The sequence below is a fragment of the Dreissena polymorpha genome, chromosome 2 (genome assembly GCF_020536995.1).
Source record: "Dreissena polymorpha isolate Duluth1 chromosome 2, UMN_Dpol_1.0, whole genome shotgun sequence".
NCBI lineage: Eukaryota > Metazoa > Mollusca > Bivalvia > Myida > Dreissenidae > Dreissena > Dreissena polymorpha.
The window spans coordinates 116,891,148-116,905,045 of NC_068356.1; the positions used below are offsets into that span (position 1 = coordinate 116,891,148).

The following is a 13,898-nucleotide window of genomic DNA, read 5'->3' on the forward strand; positions in this document are numbered from 1 at the left end:
ATTTTTTTACTAAACATGACCTTGAACTTGATCACATCCATCTCATATGCAATCCAAAGCTTTCTTGAATACAGGATGATAATATATGTAGTTCAATATATGCAGTTCAATTACAATAACTCAATTTGTTAAAATCAAGTGGAATCGCGTGAAATGCCGGATTTTGGGGGGAAAATCGCCCGAAACACCGGATTTTGGGGGAAATAAGAAAAGTCTTAAATAATCAATTTAACATATTTTACTGTTTTTAAAACAAATTCAAGGCAACAGATAATTTAATTATGCAATATGTTCTATTTTCTACACTGGACCAGGTTAACTTATGTATTTAAAGTTTAAAAAAAAATAAAAAATTGGGGGTGTGTGTGTGGGGGGGGGGGGGGGGGGGGAATGAAATCTGGGGGTAAAATTTTACCTGCTGAGGGGATAAAAATCCGAGGGGAAAAGGCTGTTTTTCAGCGGGTCACAAAGAAGGACAAAAACCCTGACAAATATCAAGTTTTATGAAAATGTGTCAATTTGTTTTATGAGCTTTAACCTGTCTACATTATGGCTTAATAAGTGTATAAAGGACCTTAGTCATGACAAATTTGTAATCAGAGTTACCTTACTTAGCCTTCGGGGTCATTTTAATAGAGAATACATATTCTGAGTGTAAATGAAATCCCTCTAGCCACTTCTGAGAAAGTAGCACAGCCAAAAGTTTAAACCTGCTTATATATCTGTATATGAATGTTTAAAGAAGGCCATGAATTTCGACAAAATTTCATACTAGTAGAGTTACCAAACTTGGCAATAGGGGTCATGGGTAGTGTTGTGGAAATATGATACTTTTCTGCGTGTCAACGGACAACAGAAACAGACAAAACTTGTCCATTTTGTAAACCAAAGTGTTTTGACACTAAGATAATTACAAATGTACATAGGCAATGGACAACACAGAGAGATGACAGTGAAAATGGCCCTGATATAAAATTGCCTGAAGTTATTAAAAGAAGAGTCTCTAAACTGGCTAGTACACTTATACAGTCCCAAAAGTGGTAAAAATGACCCCTCATTTATTTGAAATTCATAAGTTTTACATTGTTTTCACTGAATTAAATTTAGAGATTAAAATTTTAAAAAAGTGACCCGAAAATCAATAGGGGTCATCTGCCAGTCATGATCAATGTACCTATGAAGTTTCATGATCCTAGGCCTAATTATTCTTGAGTTATCATCAGGAAACCATTTTACTGTTTCAAGTCACTGTGACCTTGACCTTTGACCTAGTGACCTGAAAATTAATAGGAGTCATCTGCCAGTCATGATCAATGTATTTATGAAGTTTCATGATCCTAGGCGTAAGCATTCTTGAGTTATTATCCGGAAACCATTTTACTATTTCGAGTCAGTGACCTTGACCTTTGACCTAGTGACCTGAAAATTAATAGGGGTCATCTGACAGTCATGATCAATTTACCTATGAAGTTTCATGATCCTAGGCGTAAGCATTCTTGAGTTATCATCTGGAAACCATTATACTGTTTTGAGTCACTGTGACCTTGACCTTTGACCTAGTGACCTGAAAATCAATAGGGGTCATCTGCCAGTCATGATCAATGTTCCTATGAAGTTTCATGATCCTAGGCGTAAGCATTCTTGAGTTATCATCCGGAAACCATTTTACTATTTCGAGTCACTGTGACCTTGACCTTTGACCTAGTGACCTGAAAATCAATAGGGGTCATCTGCCAGTCATGATCAATGTACCTATGAAGTTTCATGATCCTAGGCCCAAGCGTTCTTGAGTTATCATCCGGAAACCACCTGGTGGACGGACCGACCGACCAACCGACATGTGCAAAACAATATACCCCCTCTTCTTCGAAGGGGGGCATAATAAAATGGAGCAAGTGGTCAAGTTAATGGCATTATGATCATACAACAGGCATAGCAATTATAGACTCCTGGTGGGTGATATAGTTTTAATCTAAAATGAAATTCTTCCCTTTAAACTGCCTATAGACAAGATGACGAGTGACGTCACGCGCGCTTGTAAAGTTTAGACTCCTTTCACTGTTTGGCAAAAATCTATGTCTTCATATAAGCATGTATAGAACAATTTTGCATGATCAAAATTAATATTCACAATCATTCAATACATTTAATATTATTTTACTTATTGATGTCTGCCTTAAATATTAGTGCAAGGAAAAAGCATTTAAAAACAATTATACTGTTGTTATTAATTGTTTTGGCTGATAATGAAAAAGGTATTAAACACAATGCTTGTTCTTGGTATTTATGTGGTTACCAAGAAAAGTCCACAGTAGACACATCTTAAAGACCATTTTTTTAAATACGAAAACCCCTTAACAAGACCTGTGTTTGTGAAACACTATGCCCCCTACTGCGCTTTGAAGCCGCACAGCAACTATTTAAGAGAAAATTGTTAAGTCCACGGCCCACAACTTCTCCAACAAGAAGCCGTCGGAGACGGGTGATGCTCCCCAAAGGTTTTTTTTGTCACAATATTGCACTATATATTTAGATAAAAGGAAACCTCTTGAGGGGCATAACTTTGGACAAAATAATACGATGGATGGTTTAGCAACTTAAAAATTTCAAAGGGCTATAACTCTCTAAATAAATCATCTAACCAGAACCCACAAATAACATGCCCATCTCCTCAAGGTAGTTAAGCTTCATTAAATTCCAGTCAGTAGTTGGGATGAAATAGCATGGACAAGAATTGCACTATATGTACAGTTAATGGAAAATTTCCCATAAAGTTTCATTGAATTCCAGTCATTAGTTGCTGAGAAATAACCCGGACAAGCCTTACACTATATGTACAGTTAATGGAAAATTTCAAAATGCCATAACTCTGAGAAAAATCATCCAACCAGAACCGGCTGATAATATGCACATCTCCTCTTGGTAGTGAAGTTTCCCATAAAGTTTAATTGAATTCCGGTCATTAATTACTGAGAAATAGCCCGGACAAAAATTGTGCACGGACGGACACACGGACGGACAGACGAAGCGGCGACTATATGCTCCCCCTAAAAATTTTGGGGGAGCATAAAATGAATATACTTGAACAAAACTCACACTGTAAGTCATGTAGGTAGACTCACAAACCAAAAATCAGCTAAATATCTAAAAGCGTTTAGTAAAAAAAACTCCTGAAAAAGGTTATCATAGAGAAAATTTAGTCCAAAGCTATTACTTTGCCCAAAAACAAACAATTGACAAGGAGCGAAACTCACACTTCATCTGCAAATCATGTCCCCGTGGGTAGACTTACAGTAACATACCAATTATCAGCTCATATCTGAAAGCGTTGCATAAAATAAGTACGGAAAATGGTTATTATAGTGAAAATTTCTGAATCAAAGGCCATAACTTCGCCTTAGATCAATGGATCAGAAGGAAACTCACACTTCTTCTGTAAGTCATGTAGGCAACCTCACATACCAACAATCAGCTAACATCTAAATGTGTTGCTTAAAAATCCTCCGGAAAACAGTATGCCAGATGGACAACTGGACGGTCTTACTTCTAAATGCAACCTTACTGGGAAAATCTCACACTTCATCTTTAAGTCAAGTAGATAGAATTGCATACCAAAAATCAGCTAAATATCTTAAAGTATTTTGTAAAAAAACTCCAGAAAATGGTTATTAACTTATTATAGAGAAAATTTCCAAGTCCATGGCCATTAACTTTGACAATGGACCAGAACGAAACTCACATTTCATCTGTAAGTCATGTAGGTCGACTCAAATACCAACTAGAAATGGTGCGGCCGACGCGTATCCCCAGGCCGCATAGATGTTATATTGAAAAACAATTTTGGGTGGGCAAGGCCTATTTTGGTTGGGCCCCAGGGTTGGTAATGGGGCCATGCATAGTTGAGATTGACCGTATTGTCATAAGAGAAATTCTGTATCAACCAGAAGTGAATCAGTGGAGAAATGAAGAAGTTATATTAAAAGGCAATTTTGGGTGGGTGTCCTATGTGGGCGGGGCCCTGGGGTGGTTAATGTGGATATGGGTGGTCGAGATAGACCGTGTTGTCTTAAGAGATGTTCAGTATTAATTTGAAGTCAATTGGTGAATAAATGAAGAAGTTATGTTACAACAAAATTTTGGGTGGGCGTGGTCTATGTGGGCGGGCGCCCCTGGGTTGGTAATAGGGTCATGAATAGTTCAGATTGACCGTATTGTCATAAGAGATGTTCAGTATCAATTTGAAGTAAATCTGTGTAGAAATGAAGAAGTTAATGTAAAATAACCTAAAAAATCAGTGAAAATCTCTGACCCGGCCCCACCCCAACCCCCATAACTTTTAACCCAGGGGTCAGAGCAAAATTCCAAATAGTACACTGTTGCACATACCGCCATATTGGCTTTGATTTTATATTATGCTGAAATAGCTTGGGGGTTTTGACAACCAAACTGGCTTGGATTTTAATTTTGCTTGAATAGCTCGGGGTCTTGACAACCAAACTGGCATGGATTATAATTATCAGAGCTCCAGATAAGGGCCGTACAGCCGTAAATACGCCTTTTTCATGAAGATTTACGCATTTATTTTTATAAACTGGACGTACAATTACGACTTTAATATCCATTTTACGCATTTACGAAAAACATCTGGTCATACCGATACGCCTGCGTCAGCGCTGCGTGATTTGTTTGTTGTAACCTAACGGCGCTTTTCGTTAATTTTAATTACCGAAAAGTTGTAGACTGGGTTCATGTATTATTGTCTATTCTGTCGATTGATTTCCTGTAACTTGTAAATCCGTCAAAAACAATATGTCTGCGCGCAATGGAATGCCGGCTTAACCGAAAGTGGTTCAAAACAACACTTTGTTGTCATATAATGACTACATACGGTGTCGTCTAATCATCCTGACATTAAATCTGTAAACCCAGAAAAAGACATTGTCGCCCTGATATTAAACGATTTGATTGCATCGGTGGCTTAAAACGTTAGAAAACACGATGGGAAACGGATGAGACAATGAAATAAGTGTTCATTTACTTAGCTTACTAGTTGGTTTGTGTTTTCTTGTCAAGAAAAATGAAGAAATAGTGTTAGTCATGAGTTTTAATGTGTAGTTGTATTTGCATCATAATTCAGAATGGAAAACCTAATACAGTAACTGTTTAAGAAGCTGCATATATTTATTATAATTGCTGCAAATGTTTCTGTAAAGTCAGTTATACACGCTTCAATATCCAAGAACACGGGTAGTACAGTACTACCTGTATTTTTGGATATGGTAGTACAGATACTAATTGATTTTAAGCGTTACTCCTTTTCTTAATTTCAGTGGCAGTACAGTTTCTAATTTCACAATTCCTTATCTGAAGCTCTGATTATGCTGAAAAAGCTCAGAGTCTTGACCACCAAACTGGCTAAGATTTTAATTATGTTGAAATAGTTCGGGATGTTGACAACCTAACTGGCTTGGATTTTAATTATGCCAAAATAGCTCGGGTTCTTGACCCCCAAACCGGCTTGGACTTTAATAATGCTGAAGTAGCTCGGGTTCTTGACCTGCAAACTGGCAACCAAACTGGCTTGGATTTTAATTGTGCTGAAATAGCTTGGGGTCTCGACCATCAAACTGGCATGGATTTTAAATGTGCTGAAAAAGGTCGGAGTCTTGACCACAAAAAACTGGCTTGGATTTTAATTATGTTGAAAGAGTTCGGGATGTTGACAACCTAACTGGCTTGGATTTTAATTATGCCGAAATAGCTCTGCACACCAAACTGGCTTGGACTTTTATTATGCTGAAATAGCTTGGGGTCTTGACCAACAAACTAGATTGAATTTTAATTATGCTGAAATAGGTCGGGGTCTTGACCACCTAACTGGCTTGGATTTAAATTATGCTGAAATAGCTCAGGGTCTCGACCACCAAACCGGCTTGGATTTTACTTTGCTGAAATAGCTCGGGGTCTTAACCACTAAACTGGCTTGGATTTTCATAATGCTGATATAGCTCAGGGTCCCTACCACTGAACTGGCTTGAATTTTAATTATGTTGAAATAGCTTGGGGTCTCGACCACTTAACTGGCTTCGATTTTAATTATGCTGACATAGCACAGGGTCATGACCACCAAACTGGCTTGGATTTTATTTATGCTGAAATAGCTCGGGGTCATGACCACCAAACTGGCTTGGATTTTATTTATGCTGAAATAGCTCGGGGTCTTGACCACCAAAACGGCTTTGATTTTAATTATGCTGAAATAGCTTGCGGTCTCGACCACTTGGCTTGGATTTTAATTATGCTGAAATAGCATGGGGTCATGACCACCAAACTGGCTTGGATTTTAATTATGCTGAAATAGCTCAGGGGCATGACCACCAAACTGGCTTGGATTTTAATTATGCTGAAATAGCGCGGGGTCTTGACCACCAAAAAGGCTTTGATTTTAATTATGCTGAAATAGCTGGGGGTCATGACCGCCGTATTGGTTTTGATTTTTATTATGCTGAAATTGCTTGGGGTTTTTACAACCAAACTGGCTTGGATTTTAATTTTGCTCAAATAGCTCGGGGTCTTGACCACCAAACTGGCATGGATTTTAATTATGCTGAAATAGCTCGCAGTCTTGACCACCAAACTGGCTGGGATTTTAATTATGCCGAAATAGTTCAGGATCTTGACTACTAAACTGTCTTGGATTTTAATTATGGTGAAAAAGCTCGGGGTCTTGACCACCAAATTGGCTTGGATTTTAATTATGCTGTAATTGCTCGGGGTCATTACCACTAAAGTGGGATGGGCCCTGGGGTGGGTAATGTGGACATGGATGGTCCAGAAAGACCGTGTTGTCATAACAGATGTTCAGTATTAATTTGAAGTCAATTGGTGAATAAATGAAGAAGTTATGTTATAACAAAATTGGATGGTTGTCCACTATCTCCCCCTATACTATTAGCACTAGAACCTTGAAACTTACACACATGGTAGCTATGAGCATATGTGCGACAGTGCATTATTTGGAATTATGATCTGACCCCTTGGTCAAAAGTTATTATCATGTGCGTCGTATGTTGTTAGTAAAATGAGGTTTTTTTACCCATTTTAAAGTTTTGGGTGGGCGTGGTCGGCCACTATCTCCTCCTACACTATAAGCACTAGAACCTTGAAACTTACACACATGGTAGCTATTAGCATATGTACGACGGTGCACTATTTGGATTTTTGATCTGAACCTAGGTCAAAAGTTATTATCATGTCCGTCACATGTCAGGACCAAAACACCAACTTTGGGGAAAGGGCCACAGCCTTTTTTTCGGGGAAAAAAAGACACAATTTTCTGGCTTTCGGGAATGAAAATACTGAGGCAGATTGGAAATTTAGAGAAAAATGCATGATTTTAAAGAAATTTCTGTAGGGAAAAAATTTCTGTAGGGGAAAGGGCCTTTTTGGTTAAGGCCTTTTTAATAAGTGGAAGAAAAAGAGGCCCCTTGCAAAGAAGGGTTTTTTTTGCCCTGCATGTTGTTGTGTTGTGTTGATTAGAACCACCCACATTCATAAATATGTTCAAGTTAACTGTGCACTAAATTAACTACAAAAATACGCGAAATGTTCTGCCAAATAAAGAAGTAGAAATGCCATTTTCTTACTTATGCCTTGTGGTCGAAATGGTTTGGTGTCGAATCGTCTTAAACCCAAATGGTATATCTTTTTACAACATGTAATGAAATACATTGTAAACATCTGATTAGGGAAATAAAATTATACATTCGACAAACATGCTTTCCTGTTTGTTTAATCTTGGTAATCTCAATTCACCTTTGTAGACGAAAGTTAAGCAACATAGACTTCTGCGTTCATATTTCAATGGCGTTTTTCCTTCGCGATATTTACAAGCAAAATATGTTTTCCATGACCGCATGGTCATCAATTACGGACTTGAGTATTGTGAAACTAACTAGCCGGCGTTTGTAGCACATCAAGGTTGGTTGTCTAATTATGTTTATATTAAGTCATCTACTTTTAAGTATCATCATATAAGGTGCGATGTTTATGTTGTCGGTGAGGTGTCTAAGAATTTCTCCGTCTAGTATATATCGTTGAGTGACCCGAATCGACGCTGCCCTAATTCGACGCATTTTTGTTTTGCCTCTGTTTGATACATAAGCGACATCCGTTGACGTCATACAATAGCACATGGTAATCTACGCACAATTTACTATAGTTATTGTTTATTATGTGGAAAATAGCGGGTTAAAAGGTTAGATATGGTTGATCGGTTTGCAATTGATGGATTTTTATGTATTTTACTTAATGCAAAACTTTTGAACACTTTACACCCAATTGTCTTTGTTAATAAGACCGTGGAATAATGCATCGGTTTCGTCTGCAAAAGTTCACTATTTCATTCATAAGTCACGTGACTGCCATTTGACAAAACATCGTATAAATAGATTTATTTTCACTATGAAAAAGGTGTACGCGTAAACTTTGATTTGAAGTCCGGATATGTTTTTGGTTATGCTGTAATGCAATTTTAACTATATGTAGCAAGTGTTTATGTTGGTAATTGCATATTATGTTTGTTACTTACTTTCATTTAATTAATTATATGTGCAGGTTCCACAAAAGAAGTACAGGTTATATTCACATATTTTCCATGAACACAGCTTATGACAGGGTTGCTGACACAGACCCCTACTAAAATCACTGCCAGACAGTATGACATAACACAATTAAAAATCTTAATTGATTTAATTAATTTCAGTTTCATATTACTTTTACAGCAATTACAAATTTAAGTACAACAACCATGAGTTAATATTTTATGCATTCAGTCTCCACAGGAGTGATTTTTACATTGAAATCATGTAACCAATCAGATGCGTCGTTTTAGGGCACTCTCAACAGATATGGCCGCCGTTACATAGACTTGGATCATTTCGTTTTTCAACGAATTTTTGTTCATAACACAATCAATTGAATTTAAAATGTGTAAATAAAAGGTACATGTGTAATGAAATAACAAAAATTATTACATAAATCCCTATATTGAGCAACAAAACTTCAACAAACTGCTTGTATGCGTCGAAATTGGGCACTCGAGGATAGATATGTCGATCGGAGACAGTTCTCATCTTGTATTTGTAAAGATTCACTCTCTCTCATAAATGGAAATTTAACTTTCAACATCCAAAAGTATTTTCAATATATCTTCTTTTTCTTCAGATACAGCACTCCTTCTAAATAGAAGTTTTTATCTCAACGACGATATTGTAATTTTAATTCATGGGGCACAGTCGATGTTGCAGTTGCATTAATCCAACTCCCAGCTATTTACCATCCGGTTCGCTGCAATAGTCCATATAAACGTACTCCCAGAGCCTTTGATAATTTTAGCTATGGCGGCTCTGGGAGTACATCTGCATCCCTTCATAAACACAATCACAGTTTTGTGCACAGATTTCATGCCCATCACTAAACAGATGTCATTCGTTTCCAACTAAGTAAAGCAATGAATAAACTTCAAAAACACATAAAATTTAACTGAATGGCAGCCTACAGACATTATTCTTTGCATGGAACCTAAAAAACACGACTATGTTTCAACACACTATTCTTGCATTTTGAAATTTGGAAGAGTGTAAATATTTGGCACCTGGTCGACATCGTTATCGACTTTACATCAAATATATCGATGTGCAAAAGATTGGTGTACTGCGACCTTGTTACCTAGCCAATAGGGACACTTTTTGTTGGCAACATTACAACAGTTTCCCAATATGGTGGATAGAGCTTATGAAAGAATAACAATTTAAAACACAGATAAAGTCTCTGTGTGAATAAAAAGTCCTGAATAATAGTCTTATTTTTTATAAAATGTTATTATGCTCCCCTTCGAAGAAGAGGGGGTATATTGCTTTGCTCATGTCTGTCGGTCGGTCTGTCGGTCGGTCCGTCCACCAGGTGGTTGTCAGACGATTACTCAAGAACGCTTGGGCCTAGGATCATGAAACTTCATAGGTACATTGATCATGACTCGCAGATGACCCCTATTGATTTTGAGGTCACTAGGTCAAAGGTCAAGGTCACGGTGACCCGAATTAGTAAAATGGTTTTTGAATGATAACTCAAGAACGCATATGCCTAGGATCATCAAACTTCATGGGTAGATTGATCATGACTCGAAGATGACCCCTATTGATTTTGAGGTCACTAGGTCAAAGGTCAAGGTCACGGTGACCAGAAATAGTAAAATGGTTTCCGGATGATAACTCAAGAATGCATACGCCAAGGATCATGAAACTTGATAGGTAGATTGATCATGACTGGCAGATGACCCCTATTGATTTTGAGGTCACTAGGTCAAAGGTCAAGGTCACGGTGACCCGAAATAGTAAAATGAATTTCGGATGATAATTCAAGAACGCTTTAGCCTAGAATGCATACGCCTAGGATCATGAAACTTCATGGGTAGATTGATCATGACTCACAGATGACCCCTATTGATTTTCAGGTCACTAGGTCAAAGGTCAAGGTCACAGTGACAAAAAACGTATTCACACAATGGCTGCCACTACAACGGACAGCCCATATGGGGGGCATGCATGTTTTACAAACAGCCCTTGTTTGAAATTGTTTATAGTTTTTGGGATCGGGTCCGTTTGCTTTGGGAGTGCCTCCGTTTTCTGGAGGCGCAGACAGTGCTGAAAAACCCCTGCATACATAAAACAATTTCCTTTTGAAACAATTTTGTTTAAAATTTTGTACACTTTTGCAAATAAATTAAAGAGAAACAAAGACTCTTTGCTTTAAAAAAAAACTTTAAGTGTGAGACTTTTAAAATAATTGACTTAGCAGCTTGTGGTACATGTCACCAGACTTACAGGGCCAGCTCTCCAATTTGTTCGGTCATAGCCGCACCCAGTATCTTTGTGTAATCTCAGATCTCTCTCTAGACATCATCATGGCCATGTGTATATCTTTTTATTTCAGATCGCAAGACATGTCACAGGGCTTGATAGGCCTAGCAGGCTTTTTAGCGGCCTTAGCAATATTTGCCAACTTTTCAATTCACAAAATTGAAGAAGGTATGTATGAAACAGTTAATGCTCTCAAGAATTTACTTGTTCTGTGAATTTTTAAAATTTATTGAATATGCATGTACCAGTATTTACTTGTAATATATAAAATAATTCTGACATTCAATGTAAAAATGGACATGTCTAATGTGCAATTATGTTGATGAAAATATCTTCTTCTAGTATATTCCTTAATATTATAAATCATTAGAATTCTCTTTCCTGTTTCAGGTCATGTTGGTGTTTATTATAGGGTAAGTGTCTGATATATTACCTGCATCTTGCCATAATGGATCATATGTGGCCTGGGTAGCTCCATGCCAGCCTGCACATACGCACAGTGTGGTCCAGAGCTACTCTGTCTGCTAATGAGACCACGAAATATTGTGTTTCTTTATAGCGGATAGGTAAGCTCCTGACCAGATTGCGTGAGTGCATTTTGCATAAGACCCATTTTTGCATAATGTGTGTCATATGTTATTTTTCTTGTTAGCGGTAGGTAAAAACATGTTTATAACAAAACTATACATTATAGAGCAGGCATTGCTTATGTCGATCACTGTTATCACTTACCATACTTTGATGTGTTAAAAGTAATTATTAATGTAATTAAAACTTAGTCATTATTAACATTGTCTATTATTATTAGAAAGAGCATATTAATACAGTAACATTGTACCTTTTGCATGACAGCCGTTAAATGGTCTTACATTTTACACTGTGAATTAAACTGTATATTATTTACTCACCACTGAGTGTTAAAATAAATTTATTAGTACATTCTTACAAGATAAGTATTGATGCAAAGCATCAAAGGGTGTCGAGAATTTCAGTGTAAAAGGCACTCAATGAAGTTACATGGAACGATTTTTTTCTACTGTAAATATTAATATATTGGGCGATTATTTTAAACAAAATAGAAAAAGATACTGGTATAACCATTATCCATGATTTTGTGTTATAACCCCCAAATAACCATTATCTATGATGTTGTGTTATAACCCCCTAAAAACCATTATCTATGATTTTGTGTTGTAACCCCCAAATATTTCATAGTTCATTTTATTTACATTGGTTTCCTTTTTTAGCTCATCTATTTTTTGAAAAAAAATTATGAGCTATTGTCATCACCTTGGCGTCGGCGTCTGCGTCGGCGTCCGGTTAAGTTTTGCGTTTAGGTCCACTTTTCTCAGAAAGTATCAATGCTATTGCATTCAAACTTGGTACACTTACTTACTATCATGAGGGGACTGGGCAGGCAAAGTTAGATAACTCTGGCGTGCATTTTGACTGAATTATGTGCCCTTTTTATACTTAGAAAATTGATAATTTTGGTTAAGTTTTGCGTTTAGGTCCACTTTTCTCAGAAAGTATCAATGCTATTGCATTCAAACTTGGTACACTTACTTACTATCATGAGGGGACTGGGCAGGCAAAGTTAGATAACTCTGGCTTGCATTTTGACTGAATTATGTGCCCTTTTTATACTTAGAAAATTGAAAATTTTGGTTAAGTTTTGCGTTTAGGTCCACTTTTCTCAGAAAGTATCAATGCTATTGCATTCAAACTTGGTCCACTTACTTACTATCATGAGGGGACTGGGCAGGCAAAGTTAGATAACTCTGGCATGCATTTTGACAGAATTATGTGCCCTTTTTATACTTAGAAAATTGAAAATTTTGGTTAAGTTTTGTGTTTAGGTCCATTTTATTCCGTAAGTATCAAAGCTATTGCTTTCATACTTGCAACACTTACCAACTATCATAAGCGGACTGTGCAGGCAAAGTAATGTAACTTTGACTGGCATTTTGACAGAATTATGTGCCCTTTTTATACTTAGAGAATTGAAAATTTGGTTAAGTTTTGTGTTTAGGTCCACTTTATTCCTACAGTATCAAAGCTATTGCTTTCATACTTGCAACACTTATTAACTATCATAAGGGGACTGTGCATGCAAAGTTATGTAACTCTGACTGGCATTTGGACAGAATTATGGGTCCTTTATACTTAGAAAATTTGGTTAAGTTTTGTGTTTTGGTCCACTTTACCCCTAAAGTATCATAGATATTGCTTTCATACTAGGAACACTCGCAAATTATCATAAGGGTACAGTAAAAGGACAAGTTGCATAACTCTGGTTGTCATTTTTACGGAATTATGGCCCTTTTTTGACTAAGTAACTTTGAATATATGGTTACATTTTGTGTTTCGATCCACATTACTTCTTGACTATTAAGGCTATTGCTTTCAAACTTCAAATACTTTCATGCTATCATGAGGTTCCTGTACCTGGCAAGTTGAATTTTGCCTTGACCTTTGAATGACCTCGACTCTCAAGGTCAAATTATTAAATTTAGCTAAAATTGCCATAACTTCTTTATTTATGATTAGATTTGATTGATACTTTGATAAAACTACTCTTACCTGACATACCACAATAGACTCCACCCAAACCATCCCCCGTGCCCCCCCCCCCGAATCCCCCCCCCCCTATTTTTTTTATTTTTTATATATTTTTTTTTTAAGATCATCTCACAAATGACCACCACACCCTCACACTATACCCCCCACCCCACCCCCCCCCCCCCAATTATTTTTTTGAAACTGTTAAAAAACACAAAGATTTATTTTTATTATTTTATGTTTGAAATACCGTCCAAACCATCGCACCGTAGAATCCCCCCCCTCCCCCCACCCGAATTTTTTTTTTTTTTTTTTTTTTTAAGATCATCTCACAAATGACCACCACACCCTCACAGTATACCCCCCCCCCCCCCCCCCCCCACCCCACCCTCCCAAATTTTATTTTTTTTTTGAAAC

At 37.0% G+C, this 13,898-nt stretch overlaps 2 protein-coding genes across 11 annotated transcripts in view; one reads left to right on the top strand and one right to left on the bottom strand.

The window, feature by feature from the left end:
- Positions 1 to 7,884, bottom strand: part of LOC127868639 (zinc finger protein 347-like) — a 23,708-nt gene extending 15,824 nt beyond the window's left edge. For 7 of the 10 annotated variants that reach the window (XM_052410567.1, XM_052410566.1, XM_052410565.1 and 4 more), the window contains exon 1: positions 7,647 to 7,795. The gene's annotated coding sequence lies outside the window, so the exon portion shown is untranslated. Of the gene's footprint in view, positions 1 to 3,254; positions 3,274 to 7,646 lie in introns of those variants that run through there. The other 3 variants (XM_052410559.1, XM_052410560.1, XM_052410561.1) reach the window with 3 other exon arrangements.
- Positions 7,840 to 13,898, top strand: part of LOC127868656 (erlin-1-like) — a 23,833-nt gene continuing 17,774 nt past the window's right edge. Inside the window, exons 1-3 of the mRNA XM_052410591.1 lie at positions 7,840 to 7,980; positions 10,993 to 11,087; positions 11,310 to 11,332. Of these exons, the coding sequence (XP_052266551.1) occupies positions 11,003 to 11,087; positions 11,310 to 11,332 (108 nt within the window). The 5' untranslated portion in view covers positions 7,840 to 7,980; positions 10,993 to 11,002. The remainder of the gene's footprint in view (positions 7,981 to 10,992; positions 11,088 to 11,309; positions 11,333 to 13,898) is intronic.